General features: G+C 40.0%; 2 protein-coding genes across 4 annotated transcripts; one reads left to right on the top strand and one right to left on the bottom strand.

The window, feature by feature from the left end:
- Positions 1 to 4,850: 4,850 nt before the first annotated feature.
- capn5b (calpain 5b) lies at positions 4,851 to 27,345 on the bottom strand. 3 transcript variants are annotated; one of them, XM_076161368.1, is made up of 12 exons: positions 27,181 to 27,345; positions 21,823 to 21,954; positions 14,870 to 15,078; positions 14,151 to 14,343; positions 12,047 to 12,240; positions 9,332 to 9,409; positions 8,796 to 8,991; positions 8,585 to 8,707; positions 8,076 to 8,272; positions 6,983 to 7,104; positions 6,310 to 6,440; positions 4,851 to 5,033 (listed from the first exon to the last, which is right to left on the bottom strand). In XM_076161368.1, exons 1-12 carry the CDS (start codon positions 27,343 to 27,345, stop codon positions 4,851 to 4,853), a joined length of 1,923 nt encoding a protein of 640 aa, XP_076017483.1. The 3 variants fall into 3 exon arrangements, with proteins under 3 accessions (XP_076017483.1, XP_076017482.1, XP_076017484.1); XM_076161367.1 differs by having other exon boundaries at positions 6,310 to 6,446; XM_076161369.1 differs by lacking the exon at positions 21,823 to 21,954.
- On the top strand, positions 16,824 to 17,306 carry ompb (olfactory marker protein b). Its single transcript, XM_076161348.1, has one exon. The coding sequence runs from the start codon at positions 16,824 to 16,826 to the stop codon at positions 17,304 to 17,306; it is 483 nt and encodes a 160-aa protein (XP_076017463.1).
- Positions 27,346 to 27,583: the final 238 nt, after the last annotated feature.

A 27,583-nucleotide genomic window follows, 5' to 3' on the forward strand; every position in this document is an offset into this window, starting at 1 on the left:
TACTCAGTAGGGAGAAAGCAACAGCTTTCTCTAAAGTTTGGGGAACCGTTCCAACATTTATCCAAACACAGATCCCGTAATAGAACTGAAATTGCTGCTACTTTTATACACATACTGTATACTGCATTGAATAAAAAAACAATACCTGGGTACTGTTGCATGCAAATGTATTTCACACAGTATGTTTATCAAAGTAGCAAGAGTGGACAACAACTTCAGAACAAAAACAGTATATCATATTTTTGAGAACTCTCATGGTACAAGCACATCTGAAACAATTTGCTACATGCGCTGGCATTTTTGGAATTATACAGATGTCACCAACATTATAAGCATTTCAGCTTCATTCAGGCGATTTCATGTTCTTAAAACCTGCTTTGCAAGTAAATACATAATGTTTACTATCAGAAATCCATCATTCCAGCCAAACCTGGTTAGTCTTGTAGTCTTGTGGCCATAGTGTGTTTGTGTGTGTGTGTGTGTGTGTGTGTGTGTGTGTGTGTGTGTGTGTGTGTATTGTGTATGTGTGTGGCAGTTAACAGTGAAAGCCATTACAGTTGGAAGGGATCACAATGTGCCATTTACAATTACTATTGGTATGATGACATAAGATCCAGGATCACTTAAGGACAAGGACACACAGAAAAGAGGGATACTGGAGTCAGCTTAAATTTGTTAGACATAGTGAAAGTCTTTACAACGAAAAATGGAACTTTATCACCATTTAAACATTGTCCCTTAACAACAGACCATGAGTTTGATTATCACACAATTTTTTGTTGTAAAATATTTCAATAATGCTGTCAGTTTGGCTATTTTACTATAGAAAATTGCGCTGAGTCAAAATGATCATTGACGGTCTGGCAAATCTATATTGAGATCAACCCGACAGAATCAACACCATACTAAACCATGTTGTTGTGAGAAATAAAATGAAATCCCTGCCAAATTGAACACTGTTAGGATGCTATGCGACAGTACAGACCGAAGCTGTCTGTTTGGGATTAGCATGCATTTTTGTGCCACATCCAAATAAAGAAATATATTTTTTTGAACATACACCTTAATAAAACGTCTTTCTGACAGTTATCACAAAAAACTCATCATGTAATCTTAAATATATGTGTAAGGACTATGTTTTCACACACCAGAAATGTTAACTGCATTCATTTAAAGTGTGAGAAATACCTAATAGCTCATATATCATGGGTAGTAGCCATTCAGTCATATCAAGTACAATATAGTTGTTTTTTAAATCAAATTCAGGTTAGGTATCAACTGTGTTAACAACATATTATTCCTATAGCCTATAACAGTCTAATCAGCCTGTACAAAAAAATTATTTGTGTTAAGGATTCAAACTCAGAAACTGCCAATCAACACTCATGGAGACCAAATTTGTACCAATAACTTTGAGTACAGTTACAGCACTGGTTCTCAAACTACGTTTCCTACCCTCCTTCATCACCCATACAACCTTTTTCCCCTGCAACCATCAGGGAATTTAATAAAGTAAGGTTTATTTTTCCTTTCACTTTTCTAACAATAATGATACAAATAAGTCCAAGTTGACACATTTCTGTCACTTATGTCACTAAATTGTTACTTTAGTCTGTGTGTGCTTTTTCAAAAACAGAGCTACAAAACAAATGCATGGATGTATTTTAAGATGAATTGGGTTCACTTGATTCACTTTGTGAATGAAGCTATGAATGAAGGGAATTTACTACAAAACAAAAAGGTGACATGCGCGGCACTCAATACAAAGTTGGAGAACCACAATTTTATGTCACAAATTCTCCCTTCCTGTTTACAGGTGTACAGTGGTGTTTGCTGTTGGCTCATATTTAATTGTGTATCTTAAGGATAAACCAAAGCATGAACGCAGGCAATATCTCTAGGTGTAGGTGAGCAACAGGCTGGCATTGTAAAGGGCACATTTGGGACCAGAATGTTTTCACCATAGATTCTTCATTTTACCCTCTGGTAGCTGTGACAAATCATTCTTATTCACAGTATTGATCTGAGGGGCTACAGTATGTAGGAGACACAAAGTTACATAAATACAGTATGTACATTCAGGGAGCTCCCCTGGTGTGTACAATAGCTGGCCACTGAGAGGCTCCACTGGAGCAGCTAGGAATTCACTGCCTTTCAAAAGGACACTTCAGCAGTACGTACGGATGAGGGAGAAGGGCTTTTTTCTTTTCTCTCTTTATCATAGAACTACAGGAGACATCGGCACACCTGCTGCTGTAATCTAGGATACTTGGCACTGCTTTTAAATTCACCTCCCGTACCAAACTCTCACTCATTTTCCATCCCTGTATCAGATTGAACACAACACAAAAGAGCACAGGGAAACATATAGCACATAAATAGTAGTCAACTACTGCTGCTAACAATGTTCACCAATGCTAGAGGCATTTTGAATATATCACTGCATCTTATATGACATAACATTTTCAAACCTTTTGATATGGTCAGACCAACATGAGGTCCATTAATGTGTACATGCTGCTTGCTCAAAAGTAGCATTTCCAAGACTTTGAGATACAAAGAATAAATATATTGTAACAATAGAACAGCACAATCCAAGGTCATATTGGAAAATAACATGCATGACACATTAATAAAGATGATGTAGACAAAGGACTGAAACCAATGAAGTGCTGTATATAACAGAGATATTAGTCCACTTCCTTGTCTTACATTCAAAAGAAATGTTGAATGATGAAGGTCATACGCAGGACAGGATACACAGACACAAAAGTAATTTCAATGAAAAGCCTCTGGTATTATATTGCACTTTTGAAGAAAACAAAAAAAGAATGTTAAACACAGGGCAGGGCAGCTGTGAAAAAGTCTGCAGGTGCTAAAAGGTCAAACTGGATGGTCACATGACCAAGCAAACAACATGTTTATAGTTCAGCAGAGATTACATCATATCCATGATCGTTCAATATGCAAAACTTGAAATCTCTCTGAGAGCACTAAACTGTACATCCCATGTTTCATGTTTCCCTGCTGTAGAGACAAAGCCAGAGCCAAGGTGATGGCACAGGTGCTTTGCAGGGTTCATCTGCTCTTTCTCTCTTGTTCCGTTAATCTTCACTTGTCTCTTGCCAAATCTAAACCAAGTAAAGTGCTGGGTGACCACCTAAAGGACTCCTTCCTACTCACGCCGTTCCTCATCAGATGTTTTCCCTCCAGATGTGTATTAAGAGATTTACATCCACCAAGCACTCCCAGGTACTCTAAATCAGAGCAGCACTATAAACAGGACATGTTGACACACACAAAGACACACTTGTGCACACACATCTGCTCTGTGTCTTAGCATCTTGTAGCACAAAGCTTTGACCCGCGCTAAGAAACTGCAATCAGAGGAAGTGTCAGGCAGTGGTTTTACCTTTTGGCGATGATGTGGCACAGGGGGTGATGGTTTGAAGCTATAGGCTTGGGCCAGGCCAGGCCTGCCTGAATTGGACTAAGAGAGAGGAGGGGCCTGGCTCGTCTTTGGTCCCATAAAGCACTTGATTATGTCAGGGTAAATATTTGCACTCCACCAGAAAGGTGTTTACATAAGGGATCAAAAGGGAATGGCATCACTATTAAAAGCACCGACTGGAAGTCCAGGCAAAGAGTTTGCTTTCAGCCATGCAGCTTGGCGATCAACTGTAGCATTCGGCAGGAGTTTCAAATGGTAATGATGGATCTCAAGAGCAAGATTTCTCACAGAATAACACCTAAAGCTTTCGGTAGAGGGAAAGTATAGCTGCTGTTGGCTTTAGTTTTTGAAGTCCACAGTATAAAGTCACAGACAGTGCAGCATGCCCACAAAAGCACTAGAAAACTGCCAAAGAACTGAGGTGTCTGGGTTGGCCAACTGGTAGGGGGCATTACACAGATATAAAGCAGTACACATTATATCAATATGTAGAGATAGAAAGTAACAAAAAATATGGGGTGAAATGTTGATGTTGAAGATCAGAAATGGAGGCCATGCAAACACAGAGGAGAGCTGACGGCGAAGAAGACCACAGAGAAAAACTCACTCCACCTCCTCAACATACACGGCTGGTCCCAGGGTGGAGAGACAGTCAGCCTTAAGGCAATGCATAGCCCTTAGAAACATTGGCACATGCATGGAGAGTGCAGTAAGATCTGCGTTTGTACTAGACGTGCATCTTTGTGTGTGTGTGTGTGTGTGTGTGTGTGTGTGTGCGTTCCAGTGGTTATGCGTGTACTGTATGTTTGTGTTTTAATACAACAGTATGCAGTGACAGATATAAGCAAGTACGTTTTGAATCAAACTGATTTGCTGAAACTTGTACTAAAATCGACTGTAGTTCAGTTGGTGACATCCACTGCCAAATTGATGGAGATTATGTATAAAATCTGCAATAAAAGCTGTCTTAAGAAACTGTCCATCGTCAGAAAGTCCATCATTATCTGTTGGTTAGTTGTGGGGGTCACACAGTCTAAATACTTTTCCAATCTGACAAGTATAAATCACTGAAGCAAACACGAAATACTTGTAATTACTTGTATGATATTGGCAGGAATGTGTTGAAACTCAGTGACGATGAATACAGAACAAAAATGAACTTAACTAAAGGAAAATTGACACTGGCCTTTATATAAACTATAAAACTCAATTTAGGTGCTGAAAAAATAATAACAAATAAACAGATAGACGATAAAAAATGAAGCTCCTGAGATGAACTAGAGGATGATTCTGGGGAGGACTGTGCGGTTGATCGAGGACATACAGTACATAAATGATTGATGATTAAACACCACTACCAGTGGCAAAAGCAATAATGATAATATAAGTAATGATCACATCAGATGTTGGTGAGCGCCGTTGAAGTGATAAGGCGCACAGTGAGCGTGCCCGGCAGGTCGTTGTCCTGGCGACTACCCTTGTCGCGAAGGTGGAGCGTGTGCTGCTCCTGTCGCTCGTTGGGGTCACTGAACAGGATCACTTGACCCAGGAAGGAGTCCACAATCATGTTCTTATTGTAGATCTGATAGCCGTTCACAGACGAGAAGATCCAAAAGCAAATGTGAAGTAGAGAAAGAGAGCAGAGGCAATGGCAGTCACAAAATAGAATCCACAGAAAAAAGCAAGGACACAAATTAAGGCTTGATGGGCAATAAGTGATAGAAAGAGGAACAAGAAAAAAGAAAAGGAATAAAAAAGTAAATTGCTGAGGAAGCAGTCAATTTAACAGATTCATAAACCTTACTTTCATAACACTCTCAGAAAACAATGAGCTTCAAAGACACTCTATACTTTGGAGAATATATAACAGTGTGATAATGCCGACTTTGCAAAACTACACAACCAGCTATATAGATCTCAGAGATAAATGTGATCAGGATGTCGTGCCTATAGAACGTAGACATACTGTTCAATTCACTTACTGTTCAATCTCACAGGTCTGATTGAACAAATCCCAAAAAATTCCTATTACCTATAACAACAATTCCATACAGAGTATGCTGACTTTTATATTGCCTCATATGCAATACATTGCTTCATATTCAGGCTGCAATTTGGTCAGTAATTGATGCTCAGTCAACTACAGCAGCAGCCTCACTCTCAGGTGACACCAGCACAGATACAGTAGAGAAACAGGAGGAAGGCAGGTGAGAAATATAGCATTCGGAAACTGAACAAAAAAAGGGAACTGAGAAAGAGACAAAAGAAGAGATGAAGCCCACGTCCTACATATGAAGAGCCTGCACCCCTGATGATCAGCTGAGGCTGCTCCACTGGAGGGAGGATGGCTTCCACTCTGTTCAGGCATTTTAAAGGGGCTGTCACATGGCCGTGTCAAACGCATTGCCAACTCTGACCCCGAGTGAAATCATCACATATACTGTAGATTATACCCCAAAAAAATTAGGAGTAAGTGATGGGGTTGGAAATGTTTTTCTCAAGTGAACCGAATGTTTTAAAAGGTTGTCAGCACTTGGGCTCAATAACAGATTGTTTTTGCCAGTTGTGCTTATCCGACACCATACGTTAGGATTATTCACTTTGAGTAGATGGCTTATAATGTATATATTCAATTTTATGTGTAAATGCTAATTAAAAGGTAAGGTAAACATTTCAAATGCATAAGTTGAATTTTATCACAAAGATCCGTACAACAATTTTACCTAAATAAATAACCATACAAAATGGATAAATCAGATGTTGACACGGATGGATGGAAGGCAGTAGTTCTGCCTTCATGAATGTCAAGTCAATCATCAAGTCTTTAGCATATAAAGTTGTGCAGTGTGTCAGCTCACCTCGACGTGGATGCCCTCCTTAGGTTTCTTTCGGTAAAACAGGCCTTTGGTGTCAAAGTTTGGGCACCGCGTGTCTTTCTGTACTGGTGAACGAACCCTCTCCCCTTCACAGGTGATGATCACATAGGGATCTACAGCTGAGGAGGGAAAGGCTTTAAATCACTAGACAGTGCTGATGATAAATGCAGCGTTTTTTTCCAAAGTGCAAAGGGTAGATTAGGTTTGGATTAATTAGTAACCAGAAGTTCAGTCTGGACATTGCCAGAAAATACAGAGAATCCAGATAACAAACAGATCATTTTATTTGCCACCATATGCTACTTGTTTTCAGTTTGTACTGTTAGTTGTGTCAGAGTAAATAGTATAAGTCTATACTATCTAAGACAGTGTACAGAGTCTACAGCAGCTTAGAGCTTAAGTGCATATTTTGCTTCACTAGATGGTGCTGTATTCCTTGTGCTTTGGTTTCCTTTTAAATCAGCAACTCTCTAAAGTTGCTCAAATTAAGTTCAAAACCGACAGAAACATCAACACGTCAATAAAATGCACAACCAAAGTATATACTCATACTTGAGCAGAAATATTGAACGACATCACTGCATAGTTCAGATCATAAAAACAACACAAACATCATGCCGACGCCATCTCTGTCCACTGTGTTTTATGTTCCTACCTCCATTGGAATCCTGTCCTTGCAGTCCCTCAGCGTTCAGTACGTGGACCTGAGTGACTAGCTGAGGGTAGCCACACATCCCTGTCCAACATGTCTGGGGAGGATCGTCCAGAGTCAACTCTCTGGTGAACAAAAGAAGAATAAACATGTACAATTTTGAACTGTTATTACTTTTCTATTGTTATCAATCTATCAATCTGTCCATCTACAAACCCCAATTCCCAAAAAGTTGATTGATTGAAAACGTATTTGCATTTTACACACTGTTGGGGGATGTACTACCAGCAACTGTGTTTAGGTCTAGCATGAATCATGACTAATCGGACTTTCCTGTCATTTTAAGTCCACTGCTCGCACGCATCAAAATGGTTTACAAAAAACACTCCTTGTTCTATCTAAGGGTTGAAACTCTCTTCTTCTGAGGCTTTTCAGTCACAGGAACTAAGAGCCATTTAAAGTCTGAGGAACCAATGCTCTGTTGATGCATTAGTTTTCATGTTTCCACTGAGTGCTGTGGAAATTCGGCAAATCAGATCAATAACGGATGATAACTGATGTAACTGCAAGACTTTTTACAAATGATGAGAGAACAGCTAAACTAAAATGTTCCATGTAATCTCATTGTCGTAGCTGTGGTGCATTAATGGATGTCAGGAGGGAGGTCTGCAGTTGGATGTATTTCTGTTTTAGTATCCATTGCATTTGTCTATCATTCACTCTCAGATGCTAATGAGGCCATGTTTCAACCTAACATGGAAGTCAATTATCATCTTGAAGGTATTTCAAGATTGAAGAGACATAATTTGCTATTTGCATGTATATGCAGACGTGAACTAAGTGGAATTCTAGCATGGTTCAAACAAAATAAAGAAATATAGACTGGGGGAACACAGAACAAATCAGCAGGTTACAAACAATAAGGATACTTCAAGATAAAGGCAAATTCTAATGTAACATAGAGAGCTCTATGACACAGTAAGGCTCATAAATGTCCAGATGAATGTGACACACAGTTAAAATGTTCACATGTGCTATGTGTTCACATAAACATGTGATGGAAAGTCTTATGACAGGATCCAGGTCTCAGATTTACTTGCAGTCTGAAGGCACATCAGTGAACACGCGTAGCAGGAAGTCACCCTGTTGCCCGGGGTCAAAGGTTGTGGGAATGATGACATAACGGCCTTCCTGCAGCTCCTTCCTGAGGAAGACGCAGCGCGAGTTGATATAGATGGAGCCCCCTACTTTCTGCTGGGCTGAGTGCATACGGTACTTACGATTTAGCTCCACCTGCAGGATGACACCATGTCAGAGCAGATCTTTGTCACAACAATCTGCCATCGGGCAAGTAACATAATACATTTACTCAGGTACTATCAGAGATCAATTACTTAACAGGCCGACTGGCGGGGGCCAAAAGCAGGGGCCCAGAGCTCAGGGAGTCCCTTGACCCCTAAGCGAGAGCCTGACGCATGATGATACCATCACTAACTCAGCATTTACTGCCCCACAGCTGGCCATGTGCATTCATTCATTCTTTATGAGTGAGTGCACTTTGTGGACGTTCTTTGTGCATCTGTGTGTCATTGTGTGTGATTATACCCGGTGAATATCGAAGCCTATGGCAAGGTTTTCTCCTTTGCCCTCTTTGGGTGTAGCTCTCTTTTCTTTCTGCTGCAAGCAGATCAACACCTCATCCTCCACCTTCTTCACGTCAAACACATACTAAGAGGAGGAGAGAGGAAGAACATCTTGTCACACTCCAGCAAAGCTCACACGCCTCTTAAACACACATACGCGTACTGAGACTGACCTGAGGGTTCTGCAGAAAAGTGGCCTTGTGGTTTATGCAGCCACCAGATCGGTTGCGGAGGGGGTCCTGACGGTGCGTCCAGGTCCCCCTCATCACCTCCTCCTCCCAGGTCTTGTGAATACTCAGGTAGGAGGTGTTGATGAGGCGGCACAGTATCAGGTCAGTGAAGTACTGGCAGAAGTCGTCAAATGTCATCCTGGAATGAAAGTTTTGAAATAGAGCCCAGTGAGTGATTTCTCAGAGCCGAGCCTCCATTAAGCCATCTCATCAACCAGCAACACTCCCTCCCCTCTACTCAAACATAATGTCTTGAGCTCTACATTGAAGACCATGATGATAAAGTGAATTAATTCATAGAATATGGCCCCACTGAATTTGTACTATTAGCATTAGGATTTGTAACAGGCACATTATCATTCAAATGTAATCAAACATCTTACCGTTATCATCATCACACCTACAGCTACACCATAAATACACCTAAACTTGATTAAGATGATGAAAAGCTTGAAAAACTTTTGGGTGATGGGTCTCACCAGAACTCGCCGTCATCCTGCACAGTGACGCCCAGCTTCTCTCGCTCACTCTTGCTCACTTTGTTCCACTCTTCAGAGCTGCCGTGAAGAAACACACCAAAACAAATGAACAGATTCATTCTACCAAGCTAAGGACTTTATACATATAGTTTTAAAGAAGATTTATCAGTTTCACTGGTATGAGTATATGAGCAAATAGCCTTTGATATAGACGTAGAGGTTGGCCACCTTCTATATGTTGGGTAGGAACAGTTGTCATAGTATTTATTCAGTCGATTTTTTTACATATTACATACTAGTGTCTGCTTTCTCATCTAACATCATATTGCAGACATTATCTTTGACTTCAGCTGTTTTATTAAAATGGTCCGGCTTAGTATTGCCTCTGATCTTGGGTCTGTATGTCCATATCTTACACCCAAAGGATCCAAGTGAACTCCATCAGCTCTGATCACACAGCACGTTCTCATGCTGAGACATTTTTATAAAACACATTGAAAGACAAGCTGCTCCTCCATTGGCAGAGCATCATGTTGTTGCCAGAGTCTCTCTCTCTGTTGGGGGTCTATTTTGTTTGGCCGTAGTTTGGCTCCTACCATCCTTTGGTGGCTTTCAGGTTGGAGCGCCTTCATTGTCTTGATAATAAAACATCATGCAAACTAAAATTCACAAGACAAACAGTAAAACAGATGCTTCTGAAACCTCCATAAGGGACAAAACAACACAGAATCTACTCTAGTTGCAACTAAAAATGTTTATAATGAAATATCCAGCATTTAATCATCTTTCATGAGCACAATTGTTTTTTTGTGTCAATATGAAAAAATCCTGCATGTGTGTTTGTACCTGAACATCACAGTCTATTCTGTCTTAAGTGCTGGAGGCATTGACTGAATACATCATCTCTGTGTTTATGCCTCTGGTCATGATCCACTGAGTGAAACTCTGAATATCCACAGTCTGCCAGACTCCATTTACTGTTTTATCAAACCATCAATAAATTATTCAGGGAAAGTGAGTGAGTGATTGAGAATGAAGAGGACTTGTGTCTCTTTAACAGCATCTTTCTCTCTTTTGGCTGTTAATAATTCAAACGCCATTATGATTCTGCTTTACCACCACTTGTTTGTTTCTACAGCCTGGTAGGTAACAATTCAAAGATGTACACAATGATGATGAGGGAGCAGTTTGTCCTGTACAATCCAAATTTCAGCTTAATATATTCTCCACAAAAGTACGGCAGCAATCTAAGTGGACTGAGACAGGATCATACTGTCCACTTAAATGGACAAAAAGGGGCATTTTTGGCCGGTACTGAGTTCATATAATGATCTCTGAATTGAACTACACTGATATCACTTTCTCTACACACACAGTGCTACAGGGCTGAATTCAGTCACTATAGAAAAAAAATCATTGGTGTTGATTCTGTGACCCATTACCTTGATTGTACCTCTATTTTTCATCGCCTAGAAGACATTTCCCATTGTGCAGCTTTGTTGTTGTCCGCACTGCTGAGGCTATGGATCACATCTTTGTTCAGTCTTAGTTCATTTGTTTGCTCATTCATCACACACTATTTCTTACACACCACTGAGAAAATAGGGAAGATGAAAGTTGTCTTTCTGGGACATGGGACCAACAAACATTTACACTTGTGAAACTGATTATATGTCATGGTAAACTTATGCTGAATTTTAGAAGTTGGAACTGGGTTTGTGTTACATATTACAAAAATATGATGTCTAAAATATTTTTGTCTTTGTACTGTCTTTGTCCCAGATCAAAGAGTCTCTATCATTCCAGGGTAATTATTGAAAGTGTCTGTTTCATTCTCTCTGCTCATCAACACTGAGAAATGAAAATATTGCAGCCAAAAACTCATTTAAGTTTCTCTGTCGATTAACAATTCTTTCCACTCATTATTATGAACAACTTAGTTAACTGTTGAATGTGTATGACAGTTGAGGAGCTAATTCACAGCAATCTGTGGTTTGGGGCAGATGTCAAGTCATCCCAAGCCTGTATGAAGTCACAAGTCATTAGGATCAAAGTTCAAGTTGGATCACAAGAAGTCTTTTGTGATTATGTCAAGTCAGTCTTAGGGAAATGTACTGTTAAATTCTCATATAAAGACTGCTGCTAAAATTGACATAGTCTGAAATAGCTGGACATCTGTACTACACCCTCAGGTGTTACGCTGGCTGCATTTTAAACGACTCTGATCTCCTCTAATTGAAAAACCAGCACTGGATCCATGCATCCTAAATCACCATGGGCCTTTCTCTAAAATCCTTGAAAGTTTAGTTTGCCCAGCAGCTGACGGACTCTTACCGCTAATCGTTATTTGAACCATACCTATCTGGTTTCAGGTCGTTACACAGCACTGAAACCACCCTGACCAACGCAGGAAATGCTCTGCTTCTTACTGCTGATGCCAATCGAAAAAACTCCCATTAGTCGCGATACACTTCGACTGTAAGTCATTACAGATAAACAGCAAGTAAATACAGTTTCTGTTGTGCAGGAGTGATTAGCTAGCCTGAGGTTAGTTCAGGCTTAGATAGGATCAGCTTAGCATTAGTCGGTCAATACCCCTGTGTAGAGCAGAGGATGGGGCACGGCAGCTGATTCTCTATAACAGTCTTTCTGTCTCTCTCCACTGTGCTGTACAATAAAACGTGACTGGACCTGAGGTAGAAGTGTTTTTGTTACCTGTCACTCCAAGGGCCGCTCCACTCTTTCTCTCCCCAGGGGTTCCTCATCCTGATCATTTGCAGCTTCTCGGATTTGAAGAAAGCCAGCAGCCCGTGGCCTAGTCGCACTTTCCGTACATCTGTCACGGCGTAGGCGTGACCTTTGACCAAGCCACATTCTAGCCGAGCCTCCATGTCTTCTATCGTGGCTGCCTGGAAAACAGAGACGCTACTGTAGTTCCCTGGTAAAACCTGGGACAGCTCCCTGAAAATGACCTTTAATTGCTGCTCTACTACCAAACAGTTCTTAAACATTCAAAAAAAAAAAAAAAAGCTACAAACTGCATGAGAAATCATACTTAAGAGAGGTGTTTTTGGTTGGTTGTGGCCCAGGAAACCTCTCATGGGTCAGTTTAGGTGAGTCTATGTGATTTGATAGAGAATGACAGTGATGTCAGATTTTCAAATATGAGCAATGCACCATTCATGAATCAAAAGCTTTGGATGGCAGGATGAAAATGAGAAAGAGCCATCAGGCTGTGTTATCAGAAAATTGGTTCCTCAAACCAAAAGACATGTTTCCAGTGCTCTCTGCGTTTTCACTGCAGATTTCTTACAATATCTGCTACCACTGAGAGCCTGATTAATATGATATACAGGCAGTCAGACAGACAGGCGAGACAACAAACACTGCCGTATTTTTCTGGAATTCTAAACAGGCTGTGTGTTTTTGACCGATACGATCAAATAATCACATAATCAAATATTGGGCCTGAAAACTTTTTTCTATATAAATCTGCTATTAATTTGTGGAGTTGTTGTATTTACATGCAGCATAGGACCATAAATAACCACTGCTCACTATAATGCAACCCAGAGCAACACATGCCACTAACTATGGCTTCAACCCTTAGAAACAGAGTGGAATCAACGCCTCTCTGCAGCAAATGCTTTTCACAGTTTAGAGTTATTGGAGCGCTATTGCAGTGGCTTGCATTAGATTGTGCATGTATACCAATATAAACGTGTAACTAGGCAAAATTCCTTCCACAGGTTATGAGGCCTAATTCATACCTCCCTCCCTTATATATGATGATGTTGACTTTCATAGCGTCTCTGCATCTTTTTTGGGCAATATGCTAGGCTGTGTTTACATGAAACCAAAAGGTGCAATGGAATCAAATGATATAAAAATGATTATACAAGTTAAGAAATAACTCGTATAATTTTTTTTATATAATCTGAAAAGCAATATTTTAAGTTCTGAAACTATATAAGTATATTTTGAGGCAGAGCAGAAGGAATGAAGCATGTGTTGCAAAATATGAAGTTGTTATTTCAAGAAAATTATGAACTGTGTTTACATGTTGGTCTCATTGGTGGATTAACTATAACACATATAAAACACATATGTTGATTTGAATTCCACATGCTTTTATACTGCTTGTACGGTCTCAAGTCGTATCTGATATATGTCGCATGTGAGCAGAAATGTAGATTTAGCTGACTTTTATCTGTCAATGTGGTGTCAATGTAGCGTACGTGAAGATGTAACATGTTCTCGGCATTAGTGCATACAAGGGTTCAGAGAAGGAAGGCTTTACACTTTGTGATCAAACAGAAAAGAGTAGCACACCTCACAGGAATCTTCAACCCATTCCCAATCCATTTCACTTTGGTATCTACAATAAATAAAATGGTTGGACAGAAACAATGCAGGACTGGCTCTCGTCAAGGAAAGACTTGGGGAACCCTGTCTCACACAGTGTGCAGTTGGCTGTTATCATTGCTGCAAGACACAGGCACTGTCTCTGAAATGTAATTCCAGACAGTGATCCATCCTAAGACTTTAAGCTATAGCAGGGAAGCTGCAATTATAAGAGGGGTTCTAGGATATAATGGGGTTAATCTTTGGTGAATTAGGCAATATTCGGAGGAAGAGTTTTGAAAGCTATTAAAATATCAAACACAGGACACTTCTTGCTACTGAGATAGCCGTGTTAAAATGGCGTTTGCTTTGATCTTGCCCACAAAGCACATTGCTGTAGTTGATCTGCACGTCCGTCTCTCTATCCTTTAGGTCTCCTGCACAATCTGAGTCTGCCACGGAGTGTTTGTTTTACCCTAATGGAGCAGCTGATGAGGCCATCTCTGTTGTGGACTTTGAGTACTCTTTCGAACAGCTGGTTGCGGGCCACCTCGTCAGTAGCCATCTGACCCTCCAGCAAGTCCACAGGCTCGGAAACGCCACCCGTGAAGTCCACCAGAGCATCAGCTGTGTTGCCTCCGTCCAAAGCCTCATAGCAGCCATACACCCTGCAGGGTGAAAAGGAGAAGCAGGTAATTGCTGCTGACAGGCAAGTTCATCGAGATTCAGTGAAAGAACAGCAAAGTAAATCCTTCTTGCGTCAAAAGTAGGAAAATGTTGCAATACTCTCTTTATGCCTGTTATTACAGGTTAACTAAATTGCACTCTTATGTAATGGTGATGATGGTAACAAAAGAAAATGAACTATAATGACGATTCATTGTTTTAGATCATGTATCTAGTAAAAAATGTGGTTTGTGTCTGATAGTTTCTTTTTTACATTTTGCAACAATTTATTGAACGAATGATTGAAACAGATTGATGAAAGTGGAAAAAGTAATCAAAAGAAGCGATGAAAATGTTGTTTGGGTTGATTTCTGTGTGTATTTAAATCCTGCAGTGGATTGAAAGGTGAATTTTTCAACATATTTTGGCTTGAATATTTAGTCTTGATACAGTTATTATATTTGAACTTCTCCAGATGCATGTGTTACATTTGTAAAGCAATAGCACTGTGTTTTTGCTGGCACTAACTTGGCATAGGCCTTCTCCACCATGGCACTCCAGAACTCATTGCTGTCATTCGAGTGGCAGTAAACCAGCTGGTTGTCCACTGTCGGTAGCCGGTCATCAATTACCACATCCACCCACTCACCAAAGCGCCAGAAGCGGAAGTGGAAAATCCCTGCATATGAATCGGGCTTCTCCACATCCCACTCCTGCTCCTTCCAGTCGGGAATCACCTGTCCAACGGGAAAAGGAGAGGAGGTATGGAGAAGAAAGGAGGATGAGGAGAAGGGTGAAAATATAATGAGCAGATGGCGTGTAAGCCAACCACTCATCCATTGTTTTTTGGATCATAAATAATGTCAGATAGACTGGCCTGGCAGAGTGTGACAGCACTCGCTCCATATCTGCTGATGCATTTTGGATTAGGGGACAAATTTATCACCTCAGCTCTCCGAGTCATAAATCCAGCTGTAATAGGACATTGGTGAGGTATAACTGGCCAACTGCAGTGTGTGTATGTGTTTGCATTTGTCGGGGTCAAGTGAGGCCCATATCATCCATCCTGATTTGTGACAAGGAAGTTTTTAGATTTGACAAAACGGGTAAAAAGGAAAAGCATTTTTTATACTTGCATTAACAAAATATAGCACTGGGAGATGGGAGACATGAACGATGTCACACTTGACACAGACTTCTTTGAGAACAGGTTGAAGAACAGTAGCTACGGTGAAGGCTGTGAAATATCAGGGGGAAGAAAAAGTGCAATTTTTCATTGAAGTTGCTAAATTTGGCCCAGACCCAGTGCTCAGTATTTCATAATTATGTTTTTGATGGGTCAAAAATACAAATGATCACTATGAACAGAAAACAAAATGAAAACCAGATGATAAAGAGGGATTCCAAGTACTATAAATAAAAAAGACCACAACCAAAACTGATCACCGAGCAATGCTGTCACACTTAGCAGGGAAGAGGATAGAAAGGGGGATTGTTCCTGTCCTGCCAACTGCCCTGTGAGCACATAAGTCACTAGCCCTGAGCAGGGGGACCTGTAAACAGAGCTGGAGTAACTATTCTTTCACAAATATGTTGGATTTATCAAAAAAATTACAGGAAAGCACAAAACACCTCAACATAACGTTGTGGTGACAAATTTGAGGTGCTTTAAGCGTGAAGTTTCTTGTTAAGGTTTGTTTTCAGTTGTGTTTAATCAAGACGTACTGAACAAACTTCACTGTAGATGTTCCAACTTTATAACTGCAGGTTTCCCTGAAAAAAGGACTTGGAGATGCCAAGGTTCACTGATTGAACAGCACTACCTGTCAAGCATCGCACTGCTGCTGATTGGGGAAGTCTGATCTCCCCAGAGGGGCGGCAGTGTGGAGTAGGAACAGTTCCTTTCAGGACAGAAGGAGGCAGACGAGAGAGAAAACAAACAGTACAGGCAGTTGACAGCTTCCCTTGCAGTTCCTTAAAGAGCACACCAGTGGGAATTGGCTAGGCATCCCCCTCTTGCTCATGTGATTTAGAGCCTATTATCAACATAAAGAGGTCTCTCTTGCTCTTACAAAACATCTATCGTCTATCTCTGGGCACATGAAATGCCTTTTTAATGGTACTTCATGGAGAATGTATTACAGGTGACTAAGTGTAACCAAGCATAGAATCTTAGATAAACAAATATGCACTGAGCCCAGTTCCCCAAGGTCCCTAACGCTGCAGAAACAAATGTCATTAGATCTTGTTACCTAGCACCTCTGCTCATTGGCACTTCAGTATAAGTCCCACCCTCTCTTTGGGTTGTCAGATTGCATGAGCCTATTTGGAAGCTACCGTGAGAGCCTGCAAGAAGCAGCAGAGTGGAGAAGGAGAGCAGGAGATAACAACAAGGAAGTGAGATCCAGGGCACAGCTGTCTATCTCATCCAGCCTTGCATTTTCTATCATCCTCTGAGCTCGCTGAGGTGTGAATTCAGGAAATGTCTACTGAGTTCAAGCTTTTCTTCCAGCCGGACACCCAACTGACAGAGGTGATGCGGCTGCGGGTTCAGTCTCTACAACAGCGAGGCCAGAAGAGGCAGGATGGCGAGCGCCTGCTGTTACCTAATGAGGCTGTCTACAAGCTGGACTTCTCCCAGCAGTCCCTCCGATTCTCCCATTGGACAGTCTGTTTGTCCCAGCCAGGGCGCCTCACCATCATAGCCACCTCACAACTCTGGACTCCTGACCTCACCAACCTTATGACACGTCAGCTGCTGGAGCCAGCCGGGGTGTTCTGGAGGTCCCAGGGCAATGCCTGTGATGCATCCATCAAATGCTATGAGGCAGACAGTTATGAATTTGGAGAGAGGATTGCTGAGCTGGCTAAGGTGAGGAAGGTGATGTACTTCCTGTTTGCCTTTGCAGAGGGTTGCAGCCCAGAGTCTGTCGACTGCTCCATCACCTTCCTGGTGGATAAGTGACACTTGGACAACTTGGGACATATACTTGATACATTCTACATCTTCTTTGTGAGTGTGCTTAGTAGTGAATGTAATTTTAATTTTAGATCGAACGTGCCTTTACTGCATTGTCAGATCGCCTCTCTAGTTTCAACATTAGTCAGGACATCTGATAACTTGTCTACATGTTGTTTTGTAGCAAAAAGCATTGTGTCAACAGTAATACAGCTGCAAGCCCTCTGTGTCAACACTGGATGTTCAGCCGTGTTGTGCTCTCAAACGTGTCTCGCAGATCTCACTGACTAATGCACACGTACACGCTGATCCTTTAAAAAAATGATAGGCTCCGGCTTTCAGTTATGCATAGTAAGTCTGAGATGTTACACAGGCAGCGCAGACCTGCATTGATTAGAGTGGAAGCGAATCTGTTATGTCTGAGAGAGAATTGAAAACACATCTACAAACGTCAGTGTAGACAAGCTGAAACACCTACAAGGGAATGATTGAAGGACTATATATTATTTTTGTCACAATTTTACAACCCAGCAAAACTACCCACTGAACAAAACTCTTGTTTTTTCTGGAGGTGTTGATCTCGTAGGATATTTGTTATTTGTGTCTATTGGTGTGATATAATGCAGCTCAGTGTTTCTTTCTATGGTACTGCTATAGTTGTTGTCCTTATAAGCAAAAGTATGCAAAAAATCACTATTTTATCTTTATTCATGTTGTTTCTATTAGTTGTTTTATAATAATAATAATAATTATACATTTTAGTTGTATAACACTTTTTCCCTATTTCAAATATTCAAAGACACTTAACATACATACATGTATAACATAAATCAAAATGATTTCTGATCCAAATAAACTTAATAAACAAAGAGTGTACTGGATTTCTATACAGTGTCTCAACATGAAAATGATGGTCCTTAAGGCTTATGAACGTATCTGACTCTATTCCTATCCTATCCCACAGAGACACTCCATTAGTGCCTGAAAACACAATTCTTAGATAGAAAATACAGACAATCCATTTTTATCAACTACACACACTTCTCTTATTATTGAATGACCTCACAGTTTAGTTTCCTAATCTGATCTGTCACCTTCCTCTTACATAATACATAGGTATATTGGTTCCCAAGAGATGCCAGTGCTGCACTCTGAGACTTCATAATGTACAGTGTTGAGTAACTGCAGAGTACAAACAAGGCAAAATTATTCCAATGAAAAGTTAAAACAGCTCTACAGCTAAACTGTAAATGATCAAAATTTGAAGTCTTTTTGCAGCAGGTTAACATTGACAAAAAATAATACATAGTTACAGTCAGTGTTAAGTACTGGGACTAGTCTCTCTGAGGAACAGAGTGCTCCTGTGAGACTGGGAGCAAAACTTGTTTTGCTTTCATATGAAGTGAGGGTAATGACAATGAGAGACTTTGAGCCTGGAGTTAGTGATGCGGATTGTATATTAGAAGGTGTTTGTGTTAAATGTTCCTCTTCATATTTAATGGGATAGAAAATAACATTTATTGGACTGTTGTGCTGCATTACATTACACAGAACCCACAGAGTTCATGATATTGTGCTCAACCAAATTTTTGACTATTCACTTTTTTGTGTGGGCTATTCCATGTCCCAAGTGCAGGTATTCATTTACAACCAGTTGCAACTCCCAAATGAAAATAACAAGCAAAATGAGCAAAGACAAGATGGGGTGATGCTTTCAACATGTAGGCAGATTTTATTCTGTAAATGTGTCGCAGATGTTGCGTTCATCTGCCAAGTAACTGGGATACTATGGAGTTCTGCATTCATTTAGATCTTGCATTGGATTTAAACTTGATGCCAATGATAGCCAGTGACCTAGTTTGGTTGTAATTTCTCCCCAAATTATCAAATCCCTGGACTATCACTTTAAATCAAATTGTAAGAGGGGCCTGTGTCAATCTGAACAAACTCAGTGCTGGTGGCAACAGATATGACAGTAACTGAATGTTTACAGATATTTAATATTAAAATTGTACAGCAAAGCAGAAGTGAGAAGAAGCCGCACACTAGCTGATATGGTCTCAAAATGAAAAATCGAGAGAAGCTGCACATACAACTTCCACATGTGGGGGACATTACACCCTTTTCACACCAAATGTAAAACTACATTGTATTCCAAAGAAGAAAGAACACAGAGGAATTTCATACATTCCTGCAAAAATGTGTATCTTCGGAGAAAAGGTGTCATTACTTTTGTTATTTGGCAAAAAGGGTGTAAGGCAGAGGAAATGGATGCAAGAGACTTATCAGATCTGCAGTGCAGTGTGAAGTGATCTGAATTCTCTAATTCACACCTCTCCTGGCATCTTCTCTTTACCAACAGCTGCTGACGCTCGTAGGCACTGCAGTACTTAACGCCATCCGTTTAGCATATTTCAGATGTTATGGTGTACAGTTCTAACACCCAACCTACATCCATTCATTATTTTCTTTACCCTCATTAGATTCCCTTCATGTTTTTTTTTCTTATTGTAATGCCCTAGTAGGCTTTCAAATATTGTATCACTAACAAGGTGCAATAAATTCACCATAAGATTCTTCAGAATATTGATCCCTGTAACTCCAAACTTTGTCCAAATCCAGGACTTTCTGATAAAAAACGTACATTATTCTTACTAAATACTTTTTGGGTATTCCTATTTATTTTTGACAGTTGATGGCACTGTAGAGGAATTTTCAATGCAAGATATCATAAGACACACAATTCCAACAAATTTAAAGAATTACTCAAATTTTTTTAATGTTTTTTAGATTGGCAAGAAATTCTCAAAACTGCAGTAAATTCTAAGCTTGTTATTAATTGAGCTATAATTCCACATAAATTACATTAGATTAATTAAGGTTATTTATTGTTATTATCAAAAAGTGATAATATCATTGCCATACTTAAGTAATTCGCCTTTACGGAGCCCACAAGTTCCATTACACTTGTGAATTGTACTAATGTAAAAAAAGTTTAAAAAAAACCTAAACTAAACAAATACTGGAGACTATTTCTGTGCTAAAAACAATTAAACAACCTCTGTACTTATACTGGTATGAATTGCAGCATCAGGTTACTTCAAATGAGGAGCCGATAAGAATTTTTGGTTTACACTGTAAATCTTGGACTGGTGTGTAACCATAGAAATATGTAGGCTAAAACTAAAAATTTCTTATTAAAAAAAGAAGAATTGGGGTCATCAAGGTGAAATGCACATTTGAGTGTTTTCCAGTTTTCTCTCAGTGAAACATTGAGACATACTGAGGATATATATAAAGTGAACTGAGATCCAAATCTAAGGCATATTAGAAGATCAACAATGACTTCTACTGAGTATTCAGTTATTCAGTATTCCTATCTTGTCCCATTTTCTGAGAGAAAAGAAACTTCTGTCTTCTTTTCATTATATGGAACCAGAGCAGCTGTCATCTTTGAACAAGAACAACTTTGCAACGTTCTTGTCTTTAGCACTTACTGCTTTTCTCTGTCACTCATGGAGACACAATAATTGCCTCGGCTGTGGTATATCATGTATATACATGAGTATTATTGGACAGAACACATATTGAAATATTAACATATCAAACAGGAGACAGGGGGTGCAGAATCAGTGGATGGGCTCAGACAGCTAAACAATAATTCCTCAATGTATTTCAGATACACACCAGAATCAGAGCATATCATCACATTAATCTACTTCCTCACGGTGACAACACATAAACTGATTGATGATTATACGGAATGTAACGAAAAATCTTGCACATACATACGCGCACACACAAGCAGTATATATATACATAGGAGACACAATGAAAGATACTATGTGGGTGTAACACTTCTATGAATATGTGCAAACACACTGCAGCATTCAAGATCTGTAGTAGTATTAATTATTAACTATTATTCCCTTGTTATCTTCAGTATACACGCAGGATGACTGTGCTGGATGCCTCGTTTTACTATTTGCACTGAGGAAACGAAAGTCAACAACAACTGAATAAATAATATTGAATGGAAATTTAGTAATAGTATTGCACTACTGAGTAGCTGATGTGCAGCAGGGACCCTTTAAGTCTTTCCAGTCACAATGCGGACAAATGATCAGAATATAGTGTGCATGTAAAAGTAATGACTTTTTTTCAAGCTGGTTCATTTGGTGCATATAAAATTTTAAAAAGTTTTGTGAACAAAAGCCCGTTCACTACTGGCTACTGCCTGATGGACTTTGCTGAGATCATTATGGTGCTGTAATGACTCCTCTGGTGTTTACTGCTTATTATGTGATGGCTCCTGATGGACACTAATGGAATAGAAACGTTGGTTGCTGGATGATTACAATTTAATACATGAAGCCTTCTTTCAAAAAACATTATATAGTATTGGTTCTGCACGCAACCATTTGTTTTCCAAAATCATTTAATTAGAAATGTTCTTGTTATTGAAAGTGTTATCACCCTCTGCTGACAACATACACACACACACACAGACACACACACTTACTTTTTGCCACAGAGACTCTCTGGAGGCCAAGCTGGAACATGCTGCTACAAACCAGCAGTTCCCCAGCTGTCCCTGATGCAGATCATGGGCACTGATGCCGTCCACAAAGAGATGAGGGTCCTCGCAGAGCTCCTACCCTCGAAACACAGAAATTAACAAAAATTAGGATACAGTAAAACAATACACTGGCAGGTGTGTGGTTGGTTGTTGCAAGGTTCATAACAACTAAGCCAAGTTGCATTAATATGCCCCAACCCTTGTCTTGGCCCCAGTCTTACAGAAGCAACATCCATATATCCACTAGATCATATTTTTCGAATGACTCCATGCATTGTAATAATTCTTCATCATTTTAACAGCAAAAGTATTAGTAAATAATCTGCAAAAGACATTTTGTAGAATACATTGTGGGTGAGTAGTTTTTAATTTCATGCTGACAGTGTATATGGTCCGAGGTTCCACAAAGAAACATTAATTGAATCAGAAGGAGACAAGCTGTCCCTTACCGCCCACACACGCTATTATCTTGGTGAGCTTTATCTATTTGCCCATTAGCTGTGGGAGAGCTGTGTGCATTGACATTACACTGACTGGTATGTTGATTTCCATTTTACCCCACAATGTAGATATATCACTCTTAGTAACAATGTAAAAAGCTCATTGTTCCTCAATTGCCTTCCCTCATTGTATGGACTGATATGGAAATGGAAATATCCTAATATTTTGTAATGGATGAAATTATGATGGATAACCAGTATATTTTAAAAATGTCAGCGCTTTTCTAAGTTATCAACAACATTTTGACTACGGCCCAGAAGTGATAACGGGAGTTGGTAGTTGCACCTGCTGTTGCCCACTTTGGGATGCAGGTTTAGTAGGGGACAGACACACCCAGCATAACATCTGTACTACCAGCAGGGCCATGGTGGGGGATGGTGAGTCGTTTGGGGGAAACACCAGCAGACTGATGTCATTGCATTACTTTGTCTTTGAAGTGCAGTACATAAGTAATTGCATTTTTGGGAAGCTTTCTATTTGTATTTCAATATTTTCAGAGGAAACTATTACACTTTTTTAAATCATTTTCATTTATAGTTACTTGTTACTTGTGGTTAAACATGGAAATGACAAAGGCTTGGCTCACACTTACTCGCACATTTACCAACACTTTTTGTATTTCTCCACTGTGGTATTGCTATCTGTTTACAGGATTTGAGCACTTCCTCCACCACTGATTATGGAGCACTAACACTCTGCAGTGAACCCCAGGATGCTGGAAATAATTACATCACATAATCATTTGTATTTTGTAGGATGATGAAATTCAGGAGAAGGATTTTCTATCAACGAATACTGGATTACTGATTTAAAAATGAATGTAAGAGGGAATCAACTGCATCATGCTCTACATATCTCAGTGATGGGTTGGATCTGATATCATCACAGTCTTCATATTTGTGTTTTGTTATCTGGCTGTAGAAGTCTGGGTGTGAACAGAGTGCCTGTTTCACCTCTCTGCTTTATGGGCCTGCTGAGTCGTTGGGCACCTTGGCCATTACTTAACAGACAGCGGAAAGCACAGCACCACTTAATGGCTCTTTATAGTTACACACTTGCAGCATTAAACTAAGGTTAAAAAGTAAAAGAGGTAGAAATATGAAGAGAGAGAGCGAGAGAGAAAGACGGAGCTGCATTTACGCTCGAGCATGTATCTCAACATGCAGGAAGCAAATGGCAGCCTTCAGCCCTGCACTGAGATGGGACCAACACAACAGGCAGAGACTGGTCTTTAATTAAAAAACTGGAGAGGTTGATGGAGGTTCTCCCCTGATCACAGTTAGTTCTCTGTGCAGCAGTAGGCCAATGTTGCTGCTTGCTTTTATGCTTATAACTCTCTATAAACACATCACAGAAACACAGCAAGGTTCATAATTATAGTAGACACTTGTACCGTTTCATTCGCAAAATTTGTTTCATGAAAATACAAGCAAATACTTTTTAATTAACAAACATCCATTTTTTATACTTTTACATCTACAACCTTCCACATGAGTAATAGAACTCTCTAAAGTGCAACGATTTGTGCTCCAAACCCTCCTGTTCAGATCTGCACCAAAATTGATTGAATTGGACAAATGGGAAATGCTGATGTTACAGGGTTTCAATGGTGAAGGCAAAGCTTTCAGACAGTTCAGGCTTCAAAATATTGTAAGATTGCAAATCTATTCCATATTTTAGCAGTGTTATGGCTGAGAGAATGTTATAACTCCATGTTAAAATTTAAATACCCTATGGGTTGCTGTTTGTGAGTGGCCAGCTGGCTGAGCTATGACCGTGCCATGAGGCTGACCCTGCCTGGGGAGCTCACAGAGCTGGTAAATTCATTTGTTGGTGTGAAATAATCATGTTCAAACAGAAGGTAAAGTATTAAATGGCTGTTGTTCGAAAGTTGTTTTGTTTGATTTAATTACATGCATACATTACAAAACAACACGACGGACACATTTGTGTGACTTGTCACACATGTTGATGGCACTGCACTGGACATCTAGAGGTTAGGGTTTGATATAATTATTATTAGGTTCCCATTACTTTTCCTTATCATTTGCCATCTATCACCATTTTCTAAAACATTACCAGGACTGGAAAACCCATTGAAATTCTGTGACTTTCCCAGGATTTTCAAGGAAAAATTCATTTCTATATCTCAGAAAAGATTTGACTCCACCTTTGCCCCGAAAACAACAACTACATTGACTAGTAATATTCTAGAGAATTTAATTACCACAGATGGTTATTTTGTTGGAGACAACATGAGAGTCCATTCATCTCACTTTGATAAACAATTTTTCCTTATTTGGGGGGGAAATAATTTTACGAGTATTTATGATAAGTATCACTATTAGTGTGAGCCTTAAAAACCCAGAGTCATTTGCACTTTGTCCACATCGTTAAGCCTGTGTGTGGATCATTTAAATACTTAAATACTTAAATACACAGACACACACACACAGTGGGAGAGTGAGAGCGAAAGAGAGAGAGAGAGAGAGAGAGGACACAACCAATGTCAGTAATTTGCTGACTCACCAAAAGCTGATTGCTGCAAAAGCAAAACTTTGAATCAGTATCTGAGGCCACTGCAGCGCTCCCTGGGGGCCTCCCACAGCAGACCCTCTCACCCTACACAGGCCAGCATGGAGGTGATCAGTGTGTGCACGTGTGTGCATGACTGCGCAACTGCTTATGTTTGGGCACTATTTTGTGGCATTGCGTCTGATTGGTGCTTAAGTTAAGATCTCTAATCACGTTTTTTTTTTCTCTGTCTGCAATAACATTGATTGGTGGAGTCTAAGCAGTGGCCCGAGCTCCCTGCGGTGGCCTGGAATTCAGGCATGGCTTGGGTGGAAGAGTAATAGAGTATCGATTCCTGCACGGCCCTACAGACACTGAGGTAATGTGAATATTGTGGCTGTCGCTGGCACAGCCTAATCATTCACCCCGCTACTGAGAACCTTTCAACCAACTTCATTGCTCCCCACAACACCATCCATCAGCTTATGCGAGGATCTATCAGGAACACACTCAAACAAGTACAACACAGAATGCTAAATGTGAAATCTTACAGATCCAATGTGTGGTATAGATCAAAGCAATGTGATATCACCATATAAAATGATCTCAACTTCTATTTCTCATCAGTCCTCAATAACTAGAAACAATTAGTTTAAGAGATGGATGTAAGAAAGTGATAAGGACAGAGAGCCAACAGGAGAGACGAGCTAAGACACAGAAAGATGGCATCAGAGCAAGTATGAACATTTTATTACAGCTTGCTATTTATCCTCACACACACTGCTGGGACTTCATTGCAGCCATAAATATAACCTGGAGACATTTAAGCAAGGATAACACCAAGCACAGCAGGGCTCTGTGGGGGTGTAAGGCTCTGAAACTTCACCCTGCCACTAATAACATCGCCTGTTGGATCAGTAACTTTGCATTTATATTGTATTTTGCTTGAACATGCCCACAATGTATGAGGTTTGCAAGAAAATGCGTGGCGAGGGTTGTGTTTCAAAGGCAGTGGGTATTTCCAGCTCAGGCTTGACAGAGATGGAAACATTCACTGTGCACAGCGGTGCTGCAGCAATGTAGAGTAGGAGTGGATCACTGCACATGCAGGCATTGCAAAGGTTTAAAAAGAAACCCAAAGGAAATGGGAAAATGTAAATCTGTGTATTATTTGATTGTCTCTATGTGTTAACCCTGTGTTGGACTTGTGTCAGAGTGTACCCTGAGCATCTCCCAATGACTGCTGGGAGAGGATAAGTGGGTATAAGAATGGATAGAATGACTTTGTATTATTCAAAAGAGGATAAGAGAGGAGAGTTAGTGCCTTTGATGTAACACTGATTATGGTGGCAGCGATGGTGGATGAACTAAAAAAGATGCTCTTCCTGTTTTTTCTTCCTCTTGAAACCCTCCAGTTTTCAGTCTGCATGACTGACATCACCACAGAGACCAAAACATATAATCTATGTGACCCAGTTTCCATGGTAATGCACTTTAGCTGTGGTTGCAGCAGCAGAAGGAGGCTACTCCATCCAAAACCACCTTCTTTCATCTGACATCATCTGACACACAAACCTACATGCTTTTGGAGAATGTTGTAAAAATAAATCATCAAAATCTCTGTTTTGAGGAAACGTTGGCACTAAAAGCTGAATTGAAGTGAATCAACCAATAAAGTGCAATAACCAATTTCCACTTGCACAATAACACTAGCACAAGATATTCAGAATTAATCTGTGAGTGTGAGGCGTTAATAGAACCCAGTGTTTGCTCATGACACTTCAGTTAGGGTTTTCAAGAATTGTGTGTTATCTCGATAGTTTCATAAGGAAGAACACCCTCACATTTGCATGTTTCGTGAACGATTGATGAAAGTACATTGTCTCTCATCTTGACATCGTTTTTGGCAGTCAAGCGCTGTTCTTTTTACATACAACACCACACCACCTGTAGTGATATTGGACGATTTTTACAGTGCTGATTAGAAAACAATTCTTTAATATGCATGTTCATATATTATCACCGTCAGCCAAAGTTAATGGTTATGGTCAGAAATATCAGTGCAACCTTCCTTCTTTCCCTTTATCTCTCTCTCTCCTTTCCCCCTCTTTCTGTATAAAAAATGATCTCCAAAATATCCTATAATTGTATACGCAATGTCAAGTAAAATATTTGCTTCAACAAATACAAATAGTAAAAGAAATACCGGTGCAATGAGTGAAATTGTTTTTAGTTTCGAAAGATATATTTATGTTTTATCTATCAAACCTCTACAAACTGACTTACCCTGGGCCTTTTCCAGACCACACGTCCAATCCTGTTTCCGTGGTGAAAGAGTGAGTCGTCTATGGCAGGGAAGCGGGGGTCCTCAAAGAGGAGGCCACTCTGCAAGCACTGCCTCTTCAGGGTAGAGTACTGCTGGCCCTCAAAGGCTTTCACTGAAGAGAACATACTGCAGCCCTGAGAAACACAAATTTGACAAGTAAGGGTAAAATTCTAAATGATGAAGCTCCCATGGGACACTTGCACTGTGTATCAGTGATATATTTTATGTCAAAACTGGAATAGTCTCAAAAGGTAACGCCTGTGGCATTTCTTAAACAACATCTGACTGACACAGCACACACAGCTGATTGACAGCAGAATTGAATAACTTAACAGCGAAAAGTCTCAGTGGAAATAGAAAGTC

Source organism: Genypterus blacodes, unplaced genomic scaffold (assembly GCF_046128005.1).
Source record: "Genypterus blacodes isolate CSIRO-AG114 ecotype Tasmania unplaced genomic scaffold, CSIRO-AGI_Gbla_v1 ptg000111l_1, whole genome shotgun sequence".
Lineage (NCBI taxonomy): Eukaryota > Metazoa > Chordata > Actinopteri > Ophidiiformes > Ophidiidae > Genypterus > Genypterus blacodes.